The sequence below is a fragment of the Danio rerio genome, chromosome 20 (assembly GCF_052040795.2).
Source record: "Danio rerio strain M-AB ecotype USA chromosome 20, GRCz13ab, whole genome shotgun sequence".
Taxonomy (NCBI): Eukaryota; Metazoa; Chordata; class Actinopteri; order Cypriniformes; family Danionidae; genus Danio; species Danio rerio.
This window is the reverse complement of record NC_141040.1, coordinates 7,469,194-7,495,424: the sequence shown is the minus strand read 5'-3', so window position 1 is coordinate 7,495,424 and position 26,231 is coordinate 7,469,194. Positions and strand designations below refer to the sequence as shown.

Here is a 26,231-nt window from a genome sequence, read left to right as displayed (position 1 = left end):
CGCTAACTTATCCAGCACATATTTCACGCTGCGGGTGCCCTTCCAATATGGACTAATTGAGTATAGATTTGGTCAGAATTTTCATTTTGTTACTCAATAAAATTTTAAACTTAAAAATAAATAAAATTAATTATTAATACTTATTATTAATAATAATAAAAATAATATTATATATACATATACAAGTGCTGTTGAAGTTGAGATTGATGCCTGCAAGAGAGTAAAAAGCTCATTGTGACTTAAAAAAAATTATAAAAAGTTATGAAAATCTAATGAAAATGAAAAGGTTTATGAAAAAAAGTTTTTTTCTGTAGTGTCTTGCCTAAAATCTCATGTAGATTTCAGAAGCTGGTGTTCAGATGCTGTTCAGTTTTAGGCAAGGTTAGTTTAGGTAAGTGGGCAGGTTTCCTGTTCTTAAAATTTCCAGCTGTCAATTCTTGAGAAAGGGTGGAGCATAAACTGTTTCATTATTTCTTCTTCAAGTGGTTGGTTTTATTTTTTCAAGATTTGTTGCTGGGAAATTTGTATGATGTTCCAGCATTCACTTATAATCATTAATCATGCTTATTCTTTACTTGTTTATTTTTGGCAGATGAATTATTATTAGTGAAACCACACTCTCAGAAACAAAGGTACAAGAGGTGCGACTGGGGTTTTACCTTTCAAAAAGTCAACATTTGTATCTAAAGGATCAATAGTGATACCTTAAAGGCACATATCAGTACCAATATTTTTTTTTGAGACATAGCAATATGGACTCTTAAGGTGTACTGAAAAAAAAATGTCTGCAAAATTGGGCAACACTTTATTTTGATGGTCCATTTGAGTATTAGTAGACTGTCTGCTTAATATCTGTCAATATTAAGTGCATGTCAAATTACACTAACCCTACCCCCAATCTAACTCCAACCTAACAATATGTTTATAATCTAATGAGAACTTAAATTCAGCACTCCATCAAAACATTCAAAGGACCATCAAAATAAAGTGTGACCCAAAACTGTTGCAAACAATTTATGTCAAGTTTAAACAAAAATTACAATTTTGTAATATTCAACTTAATTTGTTTGTTTAAATTTAGCCCAGATAAATTGTTTACAACCACTTAACTTAAAAACTTTTAGTAAATCCAAGGAAACATCTTTGATTTTTTTTCAGTGTATAAATCTTAAAAAGGTTCACCTCAGTGACAGCTTTTGAACTTGTATTTCTGAGAACAACATAATAATAATAATAATAATAATAATAATAATAATAATAATAATAATAATAATAATAATAATAATTTTCATTTATATAATGCCTTTCCAGAGCTCAATGACACTTTACAAAGAATGCGACAAAACTATTAAGCTTTGATTAGTATAGCAAAACCATTAATTTGTGATTAACATATAGCTTAGATGCCTTTTTTTGTTGTTTCATTTGTCGGATTTATTTACCGTAAAACCCTATTTAATCTCCTTAAGGGTACAAATGTAATTCCAATATTGTGTAATTGAGTGCAGAAATTCTGGTGAATAACTGATGCTTAACAGTAGCAGTTCCTGGCTATCAAGCAGAAAATGGCACTTTACTAATAGATTAAACTGAATCTGTTTTTTTCTTTTACTCATTTTTCAACACCCGCATTTTACCACAACCCATGCTGTCTGCCTAATGTTTTGGAATATTTCCACAGTTTCAACCATTCTTTAATATTTCAGTTCTCTGAACACTAAATGATTCAGGCAGACTGCAGGACCGCAGATCTGCTAATTAATAATTATATTGCCCATCCAACAGATGCAAGCTCTCACAAAAACATATGCGATCAGACACGAATTCAGAAGAAAAAGTTGGGTTAGGTTGGGGTTAAAGTTATAGTGTAAGTTGACGTGTAACCAAAATGGGGGGAAAAAAATAGTTGTTTGTAGAAGGAAGGTTATATTACTGTTATGCTATTGTTATTTAAACATTCATTTAATGTTAGTTTTTGGTTTGTTTAATACTCTCCTAATGTTCTTTTATTTTTCCTCTGTTCTGTTTACTCTGATGTCACTTACCCTGCAGCATCATGGGACCCAGTGTAGTAAATGCAGTTTGGTTGCACTTTATTTATTTTACTTGAGTTTTACTGTACTTATCTGACTAAGTAAAGTAAAGTGATTACATGGGTTAAGGTGGGGTTTGAGGGTAGTTTCAGAGGTAATGCTCAGTTATTACTGTCATTGTTATTATCATGATAAATAACTAGCAGGCTTACATGTGCGGTAGTTAGCCCATGTTAAACTGGGCTGTAAAATAAGGTGTTACCTTAGTATGGAAGATGAGTCGGTGGACCAATATCAACTCTATACAAACTGTATCTTGTCTTTGTTTGTTGTTCAAGTAAAATACAAGTAAAATCCGAGTACTATCATATAAAAGATTAAATATTATATTAGCATTTATTTTTAGATAATGCAAACATTTATTTTACCTTAAAACTGTTTTCCTGCATGCTTGTGTAAAAATTGTTTATGGTTACAAAGCTACTAGAAAGCTACCATAATAATGGTTCCCTAATTTTATTATTTGGTTCTTTAAAAAATTACCGTATCAAAAGCAAATGCTAATATCAGAGGAACTTTGTGTGGTTATTCTTGCACAACACATTATATTAAACTTCAAGCTTTTATTGTTATTATTTTTGATAATTGTTTACTTTGACAAAGTTTTCTTTTTATAGTAAAATCACAGTTATATATTATTTTAATATTAATATATTACATTTAATTTTAATGTCTAACCTGGTTTCCTACAAGGTTGCAGCTGGAAGGACATCCGCTGTGTAAAACATATGCTGGATAATTTGGCATTCATTGCGCTGTGGCAACCCCTGATTATTAAATGGTCTAAGCCGAAAAGACAATGAATGCCCAACCTGCTGAGTGATGAGACAAGTAGTTTATTAGGGGGTGATTTTGTATACATTTTTGCAATGTGCTACATAGAAACCATATCATATTTGCAAACTACAAAATCAGTAGAAAAACAGAAATGTCCTGGGAGGAAATTACTTTTATATTTTCTTAAAAAAAAAAAAAAAAAAACATGTTGATAAATGAATGGTCTTGATGTTACGCCTAGGTTCACTCGAAGAAGGCACAGGATTGCAGGATTATGATAACACATATATTTATTTACAAGACTTACGAAGATGAACACAGGAAGAACATGGAGTGAAGACAGACATCGATGTAGTGAGAATACCAAACAATGGAGGAACTGAATACAAGGACTTAAATACACATGAGGGTAATGACAGTAATTGAACACAGGTGGAACAGATGAACATATATAGTGGCGAGAACTGGAACAAAGGAGCACATGGTGAAGGTCACATGAGGAAAACCAAACACACACAGAAGACTGGCTGTGACAGTACCTTCCCTTTAAAAGGGGCGCCCTCGCGTCTAAACAGAGGGGGGGGGGTTAAGAAGAGGTTGTGGTGGAGGAACCAGGAGAGGAATGGAGTGCTTGAAAACAGAGGAGTAGGCCAGGGAGGAGTTGCAGGAGGAAGGATCCAGGTGGTGATTTGAGGAACGTGGAATTGAGGAGGAATCCAGGGAGGAGTCGCAGGAGGAAGGAGCCAGGAAGGGAGGTGAAGCAGGGGGATTAGGACCCAGGACACAGCCAGGTGGTTGGAGGCGACGGAGGGAGGAACCATGGAGGAGGAGTGGAGTGCTTGGAAACAGAGGAGTAGGCCAGGGAGGAGTTGCAGGAGGAAGGATCCAGGTGGTGATTTGAGGAACGTGGAATTGAGGAGGAATCCAGGGAGGAGTCGCAGGAGGAAGGAGCCAGGAAGGGAGGTGAAGCAGGGGGATTAGGACCCAGGACACAGCCAGGTGGTTGGAGGCGACGGAGGGAGGAACCATGGAGGAGGAGTGGAGTGCTTGGAAACAGAGGAGTAGGCCAGGGAGGAGTTGCAGGAGGAAGGATCCAGGTGGTGATTTGAGGAACGTGGAATTGAGGAGGAATCCAGGGAGGAGTCGCAGGAATAAAGAGGCAGGAAGGGAAGTGAAGCAGGGGGATTAGGACCCAGGACACAGCCAGGTGGTTGGAGGCGACGGAGGGAGGAACCATGGAGGAGGAGTGGTCACTGACTCCAGGGGGCCGACTGAGGGAGACATTGCAGCTGGAGCCCAAGGAGTCGACGGAGAGCTGTAGGGTGTAGGTGACGCCGAGGATCCGGAGGGCCAAGGTGGAGTGGACGACTCACCCGACCGAATCGACGACAGGTCTAGATGCCCACGGTGGAGCCAGAGTGCCAGAGGACAGAGGCGTAGATGGAGGGAAGGAAGAGCTCAATGGAGCTAGCAGGATGGAGCAATGAAGCGCAGCCTGATGAGTGGAGTCTAGAAGTGGAGGCAGGGCAACGACTGACCAAGGTGGATCCAGGGTGATGATGGAGCCTGGTGGAGCCGGTGGGCTGACGGACAACGGAGGAGAAAGCTAACGTGGAGCCGTTGGGTTGGAGGGCAGAGGCGGAGTCCCACTACGGACAATTTAGCCCACCCAATTTACCTGTACTGCATGTCTTTGGACTGTGGGGAAACCGGAGCACCCGGCATCATTCATTTTTTATTTATTTTGTTATTTGTGTTATGTTTCTTTGTTCGTTAATTTGCTTGCTTGTTATATTTTTAGTTAATTTAAAATACAAAAAAAATTGTATGTATAAAATTTTCAACACAACTTTATGGTTTGTCCTTATTTAACCCAAAGTTAAAAGGTTAAAACAAACCAAAATGTGTAATGTAAATAAAATAAAATTAAATAATTTCTGATTATTTTCTAATAATTTCGGATTTCTGCAAGATCATAATCATCAAATTCTTCTTTGTTATCATCATCATCATCATCATCATCTTCTTCTTCTTCTTCTTCCTTTATTTACTTCTTTAAATATATGTTTAAAAACGATAAATAAAAAAATTATGAATGGTTACAGTCACAACTTGTGTCAATGAGTGTTACCAAATTGAAAGGGAAAGTTAATTATTCTGTGTAAATGAATATGATTTAGTCATCAATGTTGTTGTTTTTTTTTTTCAAAATTCATCCTAATTGTATTCATAAGAATTTTTTACCTCAAATACAATGGAAATTCAGGATCAGAACACTTAAATCCTTTATCATTCACTGCATAATTCTGCTTCACAGACAGATTAGTGCCACCTGTTGGTTCTATTAATCACTTGCTGATGATGACACTCAATGCATTACAAAGACAATTCACATCATATTCCTGGTGATGAAATTATGATTTATCTTTTGACTCTGAAAATATTGACTGATTATTTAATCAAAAGTGTGTTTTTAAATAGGACTTTTCATCTGTAACAAGAAATAATAAACAAAGCAAACACAAGTTTAACAATCAATAAAATCATTGAGTTTTACACACAAGTTCTGTATGTTTGTCTGTGTTTTGGACGATGATTTGGCCTTTGACACACCCTTGTGTTTCACTTGCATTCCTATGACTTTTTTTCTCCCTTTCTCTCTTCACCCCATAATTATTTTGTTTCTCTCCGCCTCGCTCTATCACTTCCGTCCCACAGTTTTCCTTATAAAACCCTTCATTAAATCCCCTCCCCAAAAAGGTTTCTCCCAAAGTGTCTCAATTTCTGCTTTCTCTTCCTCCCTCTTTCCTTTCTTTGTGTTTAAATGTACTCTTTCTTTTCGCTTTTTTTTTTGCCTTTCTCTCTCTGTGGCTTTAAGAGTGCTGTCAAAAGAAAACAGCTCTATGGCAACCGCAGACTGAAACCTGAGCTCAGTGATAAGAGAGAGCAGCAGTGGGAGGGTTTACTCTCACATAAACAGTGCGCCGTTTCCTAGCACACAGGCATGTGTAGTCAACCCTAAACTCGCCTTCATTCATATTTTATGCTCTTAGGTTCTGTTAAGCACAATTTTTAGACCATGTGGTGTTTTTATTAACGTGTGCCTGATGTCACAGCACAATATAAATTATTTGATATCACATTACATGTCATTTTATCATAAAATACACTCCAAAAATGAAGTTTGCATTTAAAATGAGCTGAATTCACACAATTAGTGTTTGTGTTTTTTGAAAGAAAATTTAATTTTATGTTCAATCCACTTAAATAAATATAAACTAATACTATAACTTAATTTCTTCATGTTGTCAACACAAACCGATTGTGTGCATTGTGTACAGTTACTGAAAGACTTTACAAACTTTTATTTAAATATTCATTAAAGAAAAATGCCTATTTTGTGACCTCTAATGTATCATATTAATTTTTAGGTGCTTTGTGCTCAGCAAGTGATGTTTATTACTTCCATTTGAATATTTATATAAATATTTATAATTACAATATTGATTTATTATAATATTAATTGAAGTCAGAATTATAACCCCCTTGTTTATCCCCCCCCCCCCCCGCCCCCCAATTTCTGTTCAACAGAGAGATTTTTTTTCAACACATTTTAAGCATAATAGTTTTAGTAACTCATTTCTAACTTGATTTCTTTTATGAAATCAGATGGCAGTAAATAATAAAACAAAGCAAAAACAAAGGGGGCTAATAATTCTGACTTCAGCTGTATGCTTTACAAGTAAAAATGAGTTAGCAATTTATTAAGAATTCCTAACAGTTTATTTATAATTTATCTAAATAATACTCATCAAGAAAATGCATATGTTTGTAATATATATATATATATATATATATATATATATATATATATATATATATATATATATATATATATATATATATATATATATATATATATATATCTTTTATAGTTCTTGCTTATATAAAAATTTAAATGTATACTTAGTTGAATAATTGAAATTCATTTCATAAGAATGGTGTGTACACAATTTTTTTCATCATTTATTCATTTTTTTATACCTTAAAGGGCTTTCAGTTTTGATCAGTTTAAACCTCTGCTGATGTTCAGTAGTTTTCAAGTAAAATTATTCCTTTCTTTTTTTTTATTTTTATTTTTTTTTATTATTCTTTGCTTCTTCATCAGAAGGGTACACAATGCACTAGTGACTTTGGCAGGCACTTCCTGTGTAAAATTATTTTAAAATTAAATATTTTTATTTGTTTAGATATCAAAATATGTAATATTCTTTAAAGCTAAAATTTGAAAAATATTTGAATATTTTATTATTTTATTACATGACAATAAACTTAAACTTATAAAAACTTTCACTTTTTATAGAACAGCCCAGCCCCATCTTCACTGTTTTTTGGAAACATGACAAACCTAAACCCATTAACTTAAATCAGTTTGACATAAAATCATAACGGAGTTCATGAACCCTTAATTAAAAATAAATGTAAAGATAATCTAAGATAATAGATTAATAAATTACATTATTATATATACTTAAAATACCGTAAAAACAAAGTATAAATGAACCAGTTGGCCTTTCTATAACAGTTGAAAAGCTGTCACAATTTATTATTATTTATTTATCTACAGTTAAAGTCATAACTGATTTATTTTATCATTGCCATGATGACAGTAAATAATATCTATCTATCTATCTATCTATCTATCTATCTATCTATCTATCTATCTATCTATCTATCTATCTATCTATCTATCTATCTATCTATCTATCTATCTATCATCTATCTATCTATCTATCTATCTATCTATCTATCTATCTATCTATCAATCAATCAATCAATCAATCAATCAATCAATCAATCAATCAATCAATCAATCTATCTATCTATCTATCTATCTATTCATCCATCCATCCATCCATCCATCCATCCCTAAACCCATCCATCCATCTATTTATTTATTATTTTTTATTATTTTTACTGGTTAATTATTACTTTAAGCCACACTTTATAATAAAAGCATTACAATAAGCCCACAATGATGAATAAATTAATAAAGATAATACATTATTTCATTATTATACACTGTTAAAAAAAAATCTGTTAAATTTATGGAAAAATATGGGCAGCTGCCGTTGCCAGAATTTTTCTGTTTAAAATACAAAAGTTCATAGAACTCATAAAATGTACGGAATATATTGTTAATTTTGAACTGACATAATGTTCAGTTCACATTAACATCCGCCAACCCTCCCACCCCTGGTGCCTCAGGGCGCTGAGACCCCCAGTGTTGTCCACCAGTGTTTTATCCCAAATGTGGTGGCGCTAGTGGACTCACCCCTCTACGGAGGGTCCAAGAGCAGTTAACTTGGTGGCCTCCTGTCGTGAGTTCACTTCAGCGCCCTGAGTTAGCTACCTAGGGGAGCATAGAGGCCAGTCTTGAGGGACTGGTACCCCTGCAGAATTTTCTGGTGGAATGGGAGTGGCTGCCAAACGTTTCAGGGTCCTGCTTACCTTAAAGCAGGGGTCACCAATCTTGGTCAAGGGAGGGCCGGTCTCCCTGCAGGGTTTAGCTCTAACTTGCTTCAACACACCTGCCTAGATGTTTCAAGTATACCTAGTAAGGCCTTGGTTAGCTTGTTCAGGTGTGTTTGATTAGGGTTGGCGCTAAAATCTGTAGGACACCAACCCTCAAGGAACAAGTTTGGTGATCGGGTCACGAAACACCAAAACACATTTTTTGAGCTGTTGACAGTCATATATGTGTCACACACTGCTAAAAACACTATTAGGACACATATATTTCACTACAAAAGAGAAAATAGTTTTTTGTGTGTGTTATTTCAAGCAAATTCGCACTTGTCGTTTGAAATAAAATTTTGAAGCTGCGTCACGGCCATGGGTGTGTATTCCATCGTGTAGACTGGACGTCTGTACCTGGGAGAGCCGAATTACATCTCGGAGTGTGTTGCATTGATTCATGAGTATGGCTTGGTTCAAACCAATCAGCATGCTCTATTATGTATGCACTGCAACTTCATTAATATGCATGCTAGCTTTCTTAGACTGTACCTGAAACAGTGTTCAGACGGCAGAGAGACGTCATGTCGTGTTGCCAAAAGGAGGGGAAAAGAGTAAGAAATGTTTGGAGATACGGGTAGTCAGTGTTGCTTTTATAATGTGCTGCAGAGAAGGTTTTGTTTCATTGTGTATTACAGTGCACGTGACGCGCGGCAGAAATACGTTTGTATGGAAAAATTTTTACTCGAAAGCTTTTCTCATCTGGAAATGGAGAAATCCAGATTTGCTGCTCATCTTCTTTAAAAAAAGACGCCGCTCTATGTGTTGATTGACCTTTCTTTGTTCATTCAGATGCAAGGTTATAGTTCAGATAGTCAGCAGTACTCTTTCAGTGTTTAAAGATAGACCTTAGTCAAAATGATTTCTAAGTTACTTAGTTTACGTTAACATCACTACAAAATTATGAACTGAAAGATCCTCTGTAAATGCTGCTCTCTGTGTGTAAACACGTGAACACTGTAAGCAAACTATTACCGACCATCGTGTTAAATTTTCGCCGCATTTTGTGACAGGATTGTCTACACACACACGGCTTTTTGACATACCGAGTGCTTCTGAGGTACCGAGAAATGCAGAGTTTTTTTCTCTTCACCGTCATTAAGCACACTGTCTTTCTCCCCTGCGTGTGTGTTTGTTTTTCTTTGGTGAGAATCAGCGCACGCCCAAATGGGAACTCCCATTTTTATTCAAACCCTTCCCATTTTCCCTTCCCCGACACTTGCACCCAAACAGAGCTAGACACACCCATCTTCATGACTTTTTCCAAACTAGAGGTGTGAAAACACCCTGCTGAAATGGGGGGTTCATGGTCCTTTAAAGAGGAGCTATATAACGCAGTTTGGTTCACACCTCTCTTGCTGCAATAATGTGGTTTACATTTTTAGCAAAGTTAAAGCAGGCTCTAGTTATGGAACAGGAAGTAGACTGAGGAAGGAAGTCATAGAAAAGATCCTCCTCCAGACATGGCGTCAGGGTTTTTATATTATTACTTCATTTTTCCAAAGAAGGATGGACGGTTATATCCTATAATACAATAAGACGGCTAAATCGCTCTGAACATATGCTGAAGTTCAAAACAATGACTATCAGCATTGTGTCACAAATACAGTCGGAGGGCTGGTTTGTAACATATCCATCCTTTAAAGTCACAGAAAGTTCCTGAGTTTCACCTTCAGGGGCAAGGCGTACAGGGATCTTCCTTTCGTTCTGGCATTCTCACCCCACACGTTCACTGAGGTAGTTAATGTGCCATTTGTTTTGCTTTGGCTACAAAGGATTCATATTCTCAATTTTTTCGATGGCTGGCTAATTTTTATTCCAGTTTAAGGAGTTTGCAATTCAACATTGAGGTGTTTTTCTTGCTTACATAGAAAAGTTGGGGTTGCGGCTAATCCTAAAGAAAAGTGTTATTGTGCCCGTTCCTGTTGAGACAGAAGTTGGCAGACACTTTTTAGGTGTATTATGGGACTTCACGACGATGTTCGCGTGTCTGTTCCCCTACTCAAATAGAGTTAATCCGGATGGCCGTAAAAAAGTGTCAGGCTGGGCCTAGCTATCAATATCAAACAGTTTCAGAGGCTGGTTAGCAGCAGCCACCAACATGGTTGGGTCTGCTACACATGAGATTGTTACAGTGGTGGCTCAAATCCAGGGATTTTGCATAATCAAAGCCTGGTGACATTATCTACAAGCATTTTGGATATAGTGACAGCCCTGGTTTCTGTCCCAAAGCCCTACATTGGGATTAATCTCTCAGCGCATGGCACTGACCTCATATGCCTCTCGCGAGGGTTGGGAAGTGACCCTGAGGTGCCTTTTCACATTGGGGCAAAGGAGGGACCATCTTCTCCACATGATTATCAATTGCTGGGAGATTTTATTAGTGTTTCAGGATCTGAAACACTTGTTTCCCTCAAGTAAGAGGTCACCATGTGTTAGTAAAAACCGACAACACATCGCTCGTCCTTTTTATACACCATTAGGGGGTCTGAATCTGCATCCTCTGTGCAGGTTGGCATAGCAGATCCTTCTGTGGGCTCAGATGAAGCTGCTCTCACTGAAGGCAGCTTGGCGCCTGGGGAATGGCGACTGCACCCAGAAGTGGTGGTGGCCATTTGACAGAGATTCGGCAGAGCCGACGTCAATATACGCGCCTGTCAAAACATAAACAATGCCCATTGTGTTTTTTTACTGACACACCCAGCACCATTTGGGCTGAATGTCTTGGTGCAAACATGGTTCAGGCTTTGTCTGTATGCTCTTCCCCCAATCGCTCTGCTCCTGGGAGTTCTGGAAAGAGTCCATTTAGGGGGCTCAACCTACTATTGATGGACTCTTCTTGGCCTACATGAGTGTGGTTCTCAGGCCTAGTGTCTTTCCTTAATGGTCTCCCATGAGAGATTCTTTTTTCGAAGAGTTCTTCTTTCCAAGACCCACCTCATAGATCTTAGTTTTTCAACTGAGCGTGTTCAAACCATACTTAACTCCAGAGCCCCTTCCATGAGGAGATTGATTTCCTCCATAGTCCAGAAGGTTGAGAACTAATTGCACCAGTAGGGCTCCAACTTAAGATTTGTTGATAGTGCTCGAGGGCCTGTCAGCAGTCCCTTTTTTGAACCCATTGAGGAGGTTTCAGAAAAGTTTTTAATGCTTAAATAACAATTTTCTCTCTAAAGGGAAGGATAAATACAAGTACTGTCTGTAGCTCCCTCTTCTTTGAAATTCTTACCTGCCATGGTGAGAGGATTCCTGTACCCCAGAACAGGGTACTTCTTTAAGGTCTCCACTGAGGTGGTACGACCTACGGTGCTGAAGGTCTTTAATCCTCCACCATTTATGTGGAGCATTTAACCTGCTTTGCCCAGTGCGGGTGTTAGGCACATACACCATACATCTGGATAGCGTGGAATGTAACAATCTGTCATTGTGTATGACCCACCTAATATGGGGGCATCTGCATCTAAGCAGAAGCTGAGCTGGTGGAAGTCGAGGCTATCTCACAGAGTTATGAGGTCCTGGATTGCTCTCTATCAAAGGCAATAAGGGCCTATTCTACCAAGGGTATGGCGGCTTCAAAAGCCTTCTTTTGTTCTGTTCAGTGTATGGTTGGCATCTGCAATACAGCAGGGTGGTCTACCCTGCACACCTTCAAAAGGTTTTATCAATTAGGTCTGGATCCTACTTCAAGAACCAGTATCTTTTCTTGAATTAGGAGAACTCATACCTGGTATAGTAAACTATGGCGTGTTTGAGATAGTGTTCCCATAGTGTATCCTAATAGAGACGCAGCGTAGAGTTCCCTTCAGGGAATGTCTCAGGTAAGGTATGTAACCATGGTTCCTTAAAGGGAACGAGATGCTGAGTCACTTTGCCATACTTTTTCAAGCTTGGTGCGCTTCGTTCGAGAGGTATTAAGCTGAAGTTGTTTGCTTCAGTGGTGCTTTTATACCTCCCGGTCTGACGTCACACACACACACACACACACACACACACACACACACACACACAGTCCCGCCAATTAAATAGGATTAATTTTACCTGTGCTTCAGTTATAAGTTATAAGAGATGGATTGTATCCCATAGTGTATCCTAATAGAGACGCAGCGTCTTGTTCCCTTTAGGGAACCATGGTTGCATACGTAACCTGAGACGATTTTAGAAACTCTGATTTGTTTCTTGAAAACAAAGGTTAGATCTGTTACAGTTATTTTCCATATTTTGTACAGAAATGAGCAGTTAATCATTTAACAGATTTTCATTGTAGATTGCACAGACTTTTACTGTTTAAATCACAAACATTTTCTACAGTTTATTACATTAAAATAGATTGAAATGAATTGCAGTTAAAAAAATTAAACCAATTTGCCTTTTTAATACCTGAAAAGTGGTCACAATTTTATTTATTTATTTATTTTTATTATTATTGGTTAATTTAGTTAAAAGTAAACATCACTTTATGGTAAATGCATTTCAATAGTATAGTATTCAATTATATTCTACATAAATGAAAAAATAAAATAAAATAAACACACATGAATGAGCATCAATCAGGCCTACTACTATGTAAGTGAGTGTGAAGAGTAAAGGAAATGAAATTCTGAGAAGTTGACACTGACACAGGTTTATTGTTATGAGATGCCAATGAGGGTGAAAGTACTGATCTACTGTCTGACTGCCATCAAACATACTGTACTCGCCTGTCAACTCAAATATGTCACACACCCAAAATACAAATGACGTTTGAAGATGACTTCCAGTGCCTTAACCCATATTACAACACCCTCCCAAAACGTCATATTCAGGTCAGAAAATACATTTTTATTCCTGTTGTTTTACAAATTTTTGCTCAAGGTTTCTGTGGGTCTTGTCTATCAAATCTGTTCGTTATTTTGTGTTTTCTATTCGATTCAAATCAGGTGATTGGCTGAGCCATTCTACAGCTTGATTTTCTTTTTCTCTGAAAGCATTTTAGAGTTTGCTTGGCTTGGTTTTGGATCATTGTCTTGATGAAATCTCCACTCTGAAAATAAGCGATCTTCTGCCAGAACGATAGCAGATTTTTCTCTGAAGTTTCTAACTGAAACTTTAAGCAATAGGCTACTCTTGCACTTCATTCATTATATTGGGCATCTCATCTTTCTATTCTGCAAAGCCCACTCTCTGCTTTGTCGCTGATCCACTGCCTCGTCCTGCCTGCAATCGACCCACAATTAATCATATTTTTTTTTTATTACCTGACCCACCCGACCAGCAGATTATCCGCAGCACCTGCGGATATAACTGCCATTTGCGCATCACTAATACGCAGGTAAGCGGTCAGCTGGTAAACCGCATAGTGTTTATTTTAAAGATGAAATGCAGCCCTACGTACTTCTGGCTACATAATTCACAATCTCCAGAAATGAAAATTGGGCTACATTTTCAGAATGAGTTGGATTGTAAAAGCAGTGTTGTATTGGTCAGTCGCAACATTCTAAGATAACATCCACTGAATACCACAGGCTCATCTGGGAATGTTGAATCACTACGTCCCTTGATGAATGCACTCACATCTATATACTTACATCCACATTCATAAGTATCTGCTTCTCTGTCTTGTGAATGAATAGTACATAGGTTAGTAAATGTTTGATTTAACTGGTTTTGTTTATGTCAGCTTTGCATTTTCGACTGTTTGGCACCAACTAATTTGTCTGATTCATATGCAAGTTATTGTATATGCTTCATAAGCTTCACTCAGGTAGTTTCATTTCTGTCAGCTTTGTGCTTAATTGAAGAATTAATAAACTATTAAAGCATTATCTGTTGTTTATAATTTTAGTTTTTTGACAAGTAGTCGTGTAATACACGCGGTTAAGTACATTCAGGACTGTTATTTTTACAGAATAAGGCGTTTGAGAGTTATTCTGAAAAAAAGTTTTATTTTTCATTCTGCAGTGACAGCCTGCTGGATGTAATTTATCCCTAACTTATTAGCATATTGTAACCTTTCCATTTTTTCTCAAAATGTTCTGCCAACATCCTGGTTCTACGAAGCCCCTCCATCAGAAATCCACAATTTGTTAGAACTGAAAGAAGAGTTTTCAAGCTGAACACAAACACAGAGTGATTTCCAGAGTTGAATTACAGGCATGCATCAGTGCTCATCCAGACTGAGTGCTTTACACCGCACAAAAGGCTGTTACGCTATACTGGAGGCTTTATAATGCAGCATTTGTGAGTAAATGAAAATATATCCTTTTTTTTGGAATGACTTGTGGTTTGTGGTTTGTGCTTGGGGTTTGGAGGCATCTGGGATGCTTGCTGTCAGCTGTACAGTCACTGTCAATGGTTATCACATGTCATCTCACACTTGGCTGAGTGACTGGTATCTCTTTCTGTCACTCTCTCTCTCTTTCCTGACTCTGTCTTTTACCATTCAGGGTTGCATTAATATTTTTAATAAGGGTTTCTGAATTGCACTTTGAATCGGGGCAACAGATTGGGTGCATAACAACTCTGGACTGATTTAACAAGAAATAATGGAATGAATAATAATAATAATAATAATAATAATAATAATAATAACAACAATAATAACAAAAATAATAATAATTATTGTATTTTATAGAGGCTTTCCAGTGCTCAAGGACACTTTACAATAATAGAAGGCGAAAAACGAGGATAAAACCATCATAGACCTCCCAAAAATATACAGAAATTAGCTTTTTTTTTTTTTTTGTATTTTGTGATTCATGTTTTTATTTATTTCCCTAATCTATTTATGGTTTTAAAAATTTCAAAAATTTTTAAACTTCAAAAATTAAAAAATGTATTATTTATAAAAAGAAATGAATCGTTTAAACTGATATATTGGCTGAATTGGTGTTGTATATCACTCTGCAGAAACACTCTGCCAGTACAATTTCTGTTATTTTACAGAATTATTTATCAATATATTATTTCTCACACTTATATTATTTCAAACAAATCAAATGTCAATAAAAGTCACATTGATAAACTGTAGAGGTGAATTTCCACATCAGAAGTTGACAGAGAAGAGATCAAGGTCCCATGATCCAATTCACAACATTAATAAAATGGAAAACACTTGTGAATCATAAAATATGGAAACTATTACTTAACAGAAAATTTTTACAGTGTAAAGAAAATTGCAAATAGCATACTAATAATATAGCAAAGGAGTAACAAAGACAAGGGAACAAATTGCAAAAAAAGAAACACAATGGCTACTGAACCATACCTTGTGTAATTGTGTTTTTGCTCTGAGATTTTTTTATTTGTATTTTAATAAAAAAATATGAGTAAAAATAAACTAAAAGCAAAAATGTAATTGAATTTTTGGCAAAAACTGTTTGACAAAACTTTTCAGACTGCTATTTATTTTCAGTTTGTTTAGTTTTTTGTGGCTTTCTGACAAAGGGAAAAACATAGAATAGTTTTATTAATTTTATTCACTAGACGTGGTGTGGAGTGTATTTATTTTTAAATAATATCCCTATCTTTTAAACATGCTATCATGCACGTGAGTGTTTTTCCAGAAATATTAACTCGTGTTTGAAATTACATGATTTCAAACATGTCATTTAAATTATTTACATTTACATTTGCATTTCAATTTAGTTATAATATGTGCATTGATTTACTAAATTGTTGTCCAATATAGTCCATAGAGTTTGTTAGTTCTCTCTCTGTGTTAGCCTAGATTTTCATTGGGTGCTCCAGTTTCCCCCACAGTTCAAAAACATGCGCTATAAGTGAATTGGCCATATGAGAGTATGTGTGAATGTGAAATTGTATGGGTGTTTCCAAGTACTGGGCTGCGGCTGAAAGGGCATCTGCTGCATAACACCAAATGTGTCACACCATACGTAAAACATAAGCTGTTTGGCAATACTTGACTGTTTATTCCACTGTGGTGACCCCTGATAAATCAGGGACTAAGCCGAAGGAAAATGAATGAATGAACCATATGACTGATGCATGTCTATTGAATAATAATAATACATTAATTAAAAATACATTAGACATAAACATGTTATCATATACAAAACACATGGACTGTTTCCATAAACACTAATCAACGTTCAGAATCTTACAGGAGAATATGTTATAGAATAATCACAGGTTATTCAATAAGCGAGTTTTCCTTGTGCAAGAAAAATTTGTTCCCAGCTCCCTCAATTAATTTAAGTTATTATTTATTTGGTAGCACTTTATTTTGATGGTTTATTTGTCTGCTTAATACCTGCTGATACTGCTCCTTCAAAAGACATTTAACTGACTATAAGAAACTTTGCAAGTACATGTCAACTTACACTAACTTAATGAAAATTAGTTGGCATGTATGTAACTTAAATTCAACAAACAGACCACCAAAATAAATTATAACCATTTATTTGATTAAAAACAATGTGGTGGACTATTTTTGATGCTGTATGGCAACATCTTTACTAAATATATTTTCTAATGAGAGAAAAACATGTCTAATCAGTGGACCGATTGAAGTTAAAAATATTCTGCACAACATTGGTTAATTATGGAACAACTCGTACACTTACAGTGAGTAAATGCTGAAATTCATATTTCGGCCCCACCTTGTTTCACACACTGATTTTCTCTTGACTCAGCGCTGGTGACAGGACTGGATGTGATTTTTCATCTGTCAGTTTTTGGGCATCAGCAGGTGTGGCAGACTCTCACACACCCAGAGTCGAGAGACGCCTCAGGGCTTCAGCTTCACCCGCAACACTGTGTTCCCAACCACATTAACAACACTTATAAAAATTCATAAAAATGTTTTGTTTTTTTATTATTTTGTAAAACACAATTTTGGAAGAATTCTGACTAATTCTTCAAAGTTTTTAATTATTTATAAACATCAGTTTTATTCTGATGTTTGAGAAAATATAAATTATATCTAACTTATATTACTATAAATTCGTTCACTGTTTTTTAAAAAAACCTTTACCAAATTGTAACATAAAAAATGTCCCATGGTGTGACATAGCAAAAATTAAGAAATTAAAAAAACTCTTAATAATAAAGTCCATTTTGACACAAAAACAATGGTCCCAACGTATTTCCTGATTTACATTTTTAATTTTTATAGCTTCCGAGAAACCAAAAAGACCCACATATTGACAAATAATGGTATGATAGCCGTTTTGACATTACACTATGATTGAATTGCCTCTTGGTTCAGTTATGAAACAACTGTTTAATAATGACATGACCACATTGAAACGGTCTATACAAGTAGAGAGATAGTGATTTATCGTCATTGTTGGATACTTATCTTTATATAGTGCTATTTATTGACTGTACATGAAATTATGACCAAGGATGATTTTGTTTTACATTTTTAATTATAGGGAGTCGCACCAAAGGACAACAAAACTTAATTTGATAGATGTTCCAAAAAATTAAATATGTAAATAATTCTGACACAAAAACCTATACCAGGTGCATGTTATGAGCCTCACAGGGAGCATCAGTCACATGATCTTAAATTGGCTCCTTCAACTAATTAAAGTTCTCAGTGGAATTGCTGACATAACATTAACATATATACATGGTTTTCGGTGACAAGTGTCTGTTTTTGGAAATACATGAATAAAAAAAAAAAGGCCTGAGGTATTATTAATGATTTTATAATGCTTTTTTTATTTTAAAAGTCTTTTTTGTTTTATTTCGACTAGGAAAAAAGCAGTTTTTCATTTTTTCAACACTATTTTAAGGTCGGGGGCGAGGCAGTGGTGAAGTTGGTAGTGCTGTCGCCCTAACAGCAAGAAGGTTGCTGGGTCGCCGGTTCGAACCTCGGCTCAGTTGGTGTTTCTTTGTGAAGTTTGCATGTTCTCCCTGCCTTCGCGTGAGTTTCCTCTGGGTGCTCTGGTTTCCCCCACAGTCCAAAGACATGCGGTACAGGTGAATTGGGTAGGCTAAATTGTCTGTAGTGTGTGTGTGTGAATGTGTGTGTGTGTGGATGTTTCCCAGAGATGGGTTGCGGCTGGAAGGGCATCCTCTGTGTAAAAAACTTGCTGGATAAGTTGGCGGTTCATTCCGCCGTGGCGCCCCCGGATTAAAAAAGGGACTAAGCCGACAAGAGAATGAATAAATGAATGAATATTTTAAGGTCAAAATTATTCATATTTTAAGGTAGAAAATATGGGAGAGAGATCTGAATTTGACAGTTGATGATGAAGAATGGCATGGAATTTTAAAGAATGTTAAAAGAGCATCTAGGGATGCTAAAGCACGCCTTATACAGTTTAAGATTATACACCGTTTCTATTGGACTCCTTCCAGACTGTTTAAGCTCGGGTTAAAAAATACACCTTATTATTGGAGATGTGAGATCGAGGATGGTGATTTAGTTCATGCTCTATGGTCTTGTACAAAAATTCAGGATTTCTGGAAAAGAGTTCATGAACACATTTGTTCAGTTTTCGCATTTCACTAAGCCTTTTTCTTCATTATATAAGATAGAGGCCTTAATTATATTTACTGATAGCCAAGCCAGAACCTTAAAGTAGTAGTTGGGGATTAGTTTGGGGTGGGTTAATAATAGGGCAAAAACAAAAAACAAAAAAAATGTTGATTCTTTTCAGAGTTGTATTCTGTATTCCATGCTGAAACCTGCCTGAGAATCAATAAAACTGTTAATCACTATAAGGTCAAAATTATTAGCCCCCTTTTTTTCGATAGTCTACATAGCAAACCATCATTATACAATAACTTGCCCAATTACCTAACTTGTCTAGTTAGCCTAATTAACCTAGCTAAGCCTTTAAATGTCACTTTAAGCTGTGTAGAAGTATCTTATATAGTAAGTTTTCACTGTCATCATGGCAAAGATAAAATAAATCAGTTATTAGAAATGATTTACTAAAACTATTATGTTTAGAAATGTGTTGAAAAACTCTTCTCTCTGTCAAACAGAAATTGGGGAAAAATAAACAGGGGGGCTAATAATTCAGGGTGGCTAAGAAGTCTGACTTCAACTGTATGTTTTAGTATCATGAGCTTAGCACTACAGTTAAACTATTGCTAGCATGTGTTGCTAGTGTGTTTAAACAAAAAGTAACAAGTTAAACAGAAACGTTAAAGTAAAAATAGTATTTAAATAGCGGTTTCCTGTAAAATGATCTCCAATCGTACATTATATAAAAGATATTGAGTTATAGAAAACAAACCGACAACAACACAGCTGCTGTGTTGTGATCACATTATTTCCGAAAAAGGTAAAATGCGGTCATGGTTTAGAGAACGAAGACATGTGCATGAGTTTTACCCGAGGCCTGGGTGTTTCTCAGCACGCGTGTCGCAATAAACATGCTTAGTCAGGTGAACCATGTGGAAACCAGCCATCCATCTTTCTACAATGTTTCATGATAACAAAACAGACGTCTGGTCTCTATAAAGATATTTTTCACTTTAATACCAAAGATTAATAAATAAATAAAAGTATGTATAATAGCTATATAAGTCACACTTACCCTATGAATGTATTATATGCAAGTAGGAGTTTTTTTTCTTTTTTTCCTTTTTTTTCCCCTTTCCCTTTCCATATTAGTTATTTTTAAATCCGTTGTTGGACTGGTCAGGGGAAGAACTGGTTTAAAAAAAATATATATAATAATAATAATAATATTAACAATATTAATAATAAAAAACAAATATTGATAATCATAAAAAATTTGAAAAAACTAATATTTTTTATGAATAATAATAATAATAATAATAATAATAATAATAATAATAATAATAATAATAATAATACAAATAATGATAAACAATTAATAAATAAATTTGAAAGAGACAGAAGAGGAGAGCAAATAGAACAAAGTGGGAAGTAAAGAAGTATATAAAGATTGAATTATAATGTGGGAAAGTATTAATAAAATTTATACTAAATAGTTTTTTTTTTCTATTGATTTATTTATTTTTATTTATTTTTTTAAGTTATATTTAATATCAGACTTTTTTCCTTTTTCTCTTTTTTTCCCTTTTTTCTAACCTCTAGGTAGAGGTCAGGTGGAGGTCTCTATTTAAATAAACGTGACCTAACCATTTTTATGGGTTTAAATGACACAAGATTACCGTATTATACAAAGGTTTCTGCTGACTTTACAAATAATTACCATTTATCGATTGATAATTAGACATATTTCAGCCAACTTAATGACAATGAGCCATTCTTTTCAATGACAAATATAAACCTTTGAAGATATCAAGACAAATGCTTTTCAGTGAGTCACAACTCAAGGCAACTTACACCAATTATTCATTGATTAGTTTTAATGCTTACATGAAACAACACTTTATAGTGTCATTCATAAAGCACACTTGCATAAATTAGTCAACATAGAACATTTAGTCAGTAGTTTCGCTGGATCATGGTACTGTATGTCATTGTACTTCTATAATAATCATGTAGGTGTGCTGTTGTAAAATGGAGGCCTTGGATGTGTAAGAGTTGAGGGAGCTGTCTAAATGTGTGCACAATAGAACAGACACTTACTGACGCTGCTCTGCCAAATTCCTTTCCGCCCAACCCAACCCTTCTTCTACCCCCCTGCACACAAACACCATATTACAACATGCTCCAAACGTCCTGACTTTTACACAGTTTAGGAGAGGGGTTCCAAAAACTGATCTGTGAAAACCTGAAATACAACCTCTTAGGACATAACAATACCTGCCTTTGTGCATTGTTAGTTTCTGGAGGTTAAATTGTTAAATTCTGTCTCTCAGTGTATTTTCAGCTTTAAGTGCTTGACAGATTTTTAGAAAATGTTTCCTGAAAGGTTGAAAACAATAATAATTAATTTAAAACAAATACCAATTACAGTTTTTTTCCCATCTTTTCACCACAAATTTCAGAACCCTGCTGTCAATTTTCAAAACTCTAAACTCAAAATTTATAACCATTGCCAAAATTGCACATTATTGCAAAACTCTTCATTTTTCAAATGCTTGGATACAATACACACAAGTCAAAGATACTTTGTTCATTAAAATCACCTCAATATAATACAGTTAAACAGCAAATTGATCCCGTTTCAAAATGCAACTCAAACATTACATTTGAAATAACTGGAAATTTATTTAATGATGTAACTATTATCTGATATAAGCACTCAAAAGAATAAATAATAGTTGCACTATTTTTGATGCATGGAAACTGATGTAAAACATTACAAGTTTAGATGATGAAAGTCTCAGGATAAATCAAATGACATCAGTTACCACAGAAGATGACCCAACACTTCTATATAGCTTAAAGTGACATTTAAAGTCTTAAGGTTGATGAGGTTAACTAGACAGGTTAGGGTAATTAGTCAAGTTATTGTATAACAATGGTTTGTTCTTTGGTGGATGGATGGATGGATGGATGGATGGATGGATGGATGGATGGATGGATGGATGGATGGATAAATGGATAAATAGAGCATAAAAAGTAGCAAAACTAAAATTATATGTTTTTCTTTCTATTTATTTAATCAAGAAAACCTCAGAAAGACAGACTGTTTAAAATTCAATCCATTTGATACTGGAACATTTTTCCAGTCTCATAAATAATTTTGCAGGGATGTTTCAGTATTATATATATAATGCATTGACATCTTATTCAACAGGCTATGGTATAATTTTAATCAAGATTATTGTCAAAGAAGGTCATAACCTCTGAGTTGCAAGCCTACAGCTTTCTTTTTTGTGCTAAGTTAATTTTATGGCCTTATAATGTCTCTTGTTTAGTTTTAGTTATTCCTTATTTGAGCCTTGAATGTTTTAAAACCAAAGCGAAAGTGCTTAATAGTGTCATTATTTGAACACAGACCTTGTTTTATGGCCTTTACATAGCGCTCATTTGCTCGGTTTATGTAGCTTTTCATTTACTCAGTCTGAGTCACTCTCTTGTCAGTGTTTTGTGAGGTTGCTTCAAGTGAAGCATATCTTATCTTATCTTGCAGTAGTCCTCATTTTTGGCTAATTTCACACCCTGTCTCCTCAAATTCCTTCCAGCAAATCAGCATTCTGTGAGTCTTTAGGTCATTGAGTCTCATCATTTCACTTTTACAGACTGCATGCACCACAAATGCAAGATGTTTTGAAGAATGTTGGAAACCGGTAATCCCTGACTTTAATAGTATTTTTATGGATGTCAATGCTACCAGTGCCCAACATTCTTTAAAATATCTTCTTTTATCTTTATCAGAAAAAAAAAACTGGTAAACGTTTCAAATTATTTGAGGGTAAATACGTTAAATAATAAGTAAATTTTTCTATACTCCACAGCATACAATTAAAAAAAAAAGGGAAAAATAGGCTGATTAAAGACATTTTATTTCAGAATAATATAAAAATGTAAAATAAAAGAAAGAAAGAAAGAAAGAAAGAAAGAAAGAAAGAAAAAAAAGAAAGAAAGAAAGAAAGAAAAAAAAGAAAGAACCTTTAATGAACCTTGTGTACTGAATCAGCAGCAACATTATATAAAAGGATATAAAAATGTTTGATCATTATTTTATCAATTCAATCCTTTTTTTCATCCATGTTGACATCTCTTGCAGTTTAAAAAATATTAAAGCGTGGGGTGGACATGAGCAGGATTTTTTAAAGTGGCACGTCCACCCCTGTCCCCGCGGGAACTTACATCTTTGTGTAATTTTAACAATGTAGTATGTAATTTTCACCACAAGATGATGCATATTCACAAGAAACAAAGCTGTAGTTTAATGAGACGCGACTGAGTATGAAATCATTACATACAAAAGATGAGCTAAAGTATTCAAAACGTATTATTATGTTAAGGTTGTTTTTGTGATTGTGTGATTGCCGTGACCCACAGTACATGTCCTATGTTCAATTCAATTCAATTCAATTCAATTCAATTCAATTCAATTCAGCTTTATTTGTATAGCGCTTTTACAATGTAGATTGTGTCAAAGCAGCTTCACATAAATGGTCATAGTAATTGGAACAGTGTGGTTCAGGTTTTAGTGTTTAAGTTCAGTTCAGTTCAGTTTAGCTCAGTTCAGTGTGATTTAATCATTACTGAGAGTTCAAACACTATAGAGCCAATTCATCGATGCGTAGCTCTACCAATCCTGAACCATGCGAGGCAGTGGCGACAGCGGAGAGGGAAAAAAAACTTCACCTGATGGGAGTGAAGAAAAAAAACCTTGAGGGAACCAGACTCAGTTGGGCACGACCATTTTAATTTCTCCGCTGGCCAAAAGTCTTGTGCAGAGCTTCATTCGCCGTGGTTTAGGCAGGAAGATGGCCTCAGCGAAGACTCGTCTGTCCCTGGAGCGTTGCTGGAATCAGACTCATGTTCTCCACTCCCCACGACCATCAGCGCAGCAGCAGCTCAGGATATGGCCTGGTCCCGGATATGGAATCCTTGTGTATTTGTATTTATATTTCTGCGTGCTGTTTGTGTTGCTCTGCAATAACACTTCTGAAATGCTAGCTGGCAGTAGGTTATGTTATGTTCCTCTGAGCTGAGTTTCTTTGCGGGTGTTTTATTTATTTCTGAATGCTACCTTAATGTACAAGTAGCTAAAACTCCGTCATTCAGAGGCAGGAACCGGTGGATGTGCAGCAACTTTAATCATAAAGGAAAACACCAAACAAAAGTTTGCATTTGGAGCTCCTTCAATGGACTCAACACTTGTAAACACTCGCCCCTTCAGGGTCACACCCACACTCAATCACAGAACCACGGTGAGGGCTATGCGACCACGCGAAGGCTGACCATACGTGTGCGCTTGAAGCAGAAGTATAAATCAGCCTTTAATGAAAAATCGTAACGAGACTGCTGAAGCACGACCGCTGTTGCATAATAAAAACAGCCAAACTTTTATTATGCCACAGTTGACTTTTAATTTCTTCCAGCAGGGATTACTCTAGTTAGAAACTGTGCTGTTTTATCGTACTAAAATACATTTTAAGACTCTGTTATAATGCTGATCTGTGCAAGTGTAATACAACATATTCTATTTGGTTTTCTATAAAAACAAACCAGATATTGAAGATGTTTAAAAACTGCTAATAATTCTTTGGATTTGAACGTTCTTTCAAAGATTCAGTTATTCTTTTTCTTTTCGGCTTAGTCCCTTTATTAACCCAGGGTCGTCAACATGCAAACTCCACACAGAAACAATAACCAACCCAGCCGAGGCTCGAACCAGCGACCTTTATGCTGTGAGGTGACAGCACTACTGCGCCACTGCGTCACCTCTTTGAAAGATTAGTAATAACAAACATAAGTAAACAAAAATAAATAAATAAATAACTGTTCTATTGGCTTTTGGATGATTTGATAAGAATTTTTTTTAGGGATGTCCAGATCTAATCACGTGTTTGGTTCCAATTAAACTGACTGTGGCTGTGTCCAGTTAAACTGACAAGTTTTTATTAAACTGACTGTGGCTGTGTCCAATTTAACTGACAAGTTTTTATTGTCTGTTTAATAATCTTAAAGTCAATGAAACACTTCAGCAAAACTAAAAGAATAATAATAATAATCAAATGATTTCTGAGAATGTGTAAAAGGAATGATGACTGTCTGTACACTCATGAGCTCCTCCTGCACTCCACCCCAAAAATTGAGATTAATTGCGTCATGCATTAATCATGTCTAGAAAGTCAGATGGCACAACAGGTGAAAGTCTGCTCTGTTAAAGAATAACTACAGTCACACACAAAGTCAGAGGGAGTTTCAAGTACCAGTGTGTGTGTCTGCGGGGTGGAGTCTAAACCTCCCAAGGCTTCCCGAGCTCAGGAAGTCCAAGACAAAGCATTAGTTTAACCTGTTTTCTGTACTCAAGACTCCAATTCAACATTGATATATAAAGTCAGAGGCTGAAGCTCGGCCACGCCCGTACTGTAGACTTCAATGGCATGAGAACTCCACCGCGCCCAGAAGGACTTTATCCGAGCCCGACTGTCAGATACACTCAGTTTATGGTGGAGACCGGACACATCCAACTACTGCAGATCACATACCCACACACACACTCTCGCTTCAGGATGTATGAACGCGCGCACTTCGCTGCCTTTCTGCTTGCTTTGGTGAGTGTACTTTTGGAAGTTAAAGTTACTTTTGTTGTTGTTTTTTAGTCGCTTGTTGGTTATTTAAGGCCTATAACGTTACTTTTGGTAACTGTAGTTTCCGTTAATATGCAAGTTATGTTGTTATTGGCGTGGTGAATTTGTCTTTATTGATCTCAAAATATGTCAACACTCGACAAAGTTTATATGCTTACTCGAGGAGCAAAATTAATATTATTATTTTTTATCTGGGAGAGAAAACCGTTTGTAAATAAATGCATTTTAATTTTGCAACCAAAATTATAGAGTATACGCTTATGACTTCTTCTGCTCTCATAATTATTCATTGTTTTATATTTATTTAGTTAGTAATGATGACTAGTAATGATAGTTCTTTTGGTTAATTTCATGTGATCATATTTTATTATAGTCAATAACTGCATTCTATGGTAATTTGGTTGAAGTTTTCATGGTTTATTGTACATACATATTCAGTGATGGGAAGACATTATAAATATATATTTCCCTTTCAAAATATACAAACACCTTTAAAACAAGTACCTGATTAAAATGTTTGTTTTTTATGTGAATGTCACACAATTTTAACTTCATGAAATGCACAAACTCATTGTGTAACATTAACTACTTCAGTCAGAAGTTGTTGCTATGTTTTATAGCATAAAGTTACTTGTCAGAAGTTGTTGTTACAATTTGTATCTTTATTTT

The 26,231-nt window shown here is 35.6% G+C and overlaps 2 protein-coding genes across 4 annotated transcripts in view; one reads left to right on the top strand and one right to left on the bottom strand.

The window, feature by feature from the left end:
- tns3.2 (tensin 3, tandem duplicate 2) overlaps positions 1-26,231 on the bottom strand; it is an 817,627-nt gene that overhangs the window by 27,266 nt on the left and 764,130 nt on the right. The gene's annotated exons all lie outside the window — the stretch shown is intronic.
- Positions 25,198-26,231, top strand: part of dsc2l (desmocollin 2 like) — a 1,349,056-nt gene continuing 1,348,022 nt past the window's right edge. For 2 of the 3 annotated variants that reach the window (XR_015517750.1, XR_015517751.1), the window contains exon 1: positions 25,235-25,526. Coding sequence is in view for 1 of the 3 variants with exons in the window: in NM_001287083.1 (NP_001274012.1) it covers positions 25,356-25,526 (171 nt within the window). In the remaining 2 variants the exon portion in view is untranslated. 3 annotated transcript variants of the gene reach the window in all.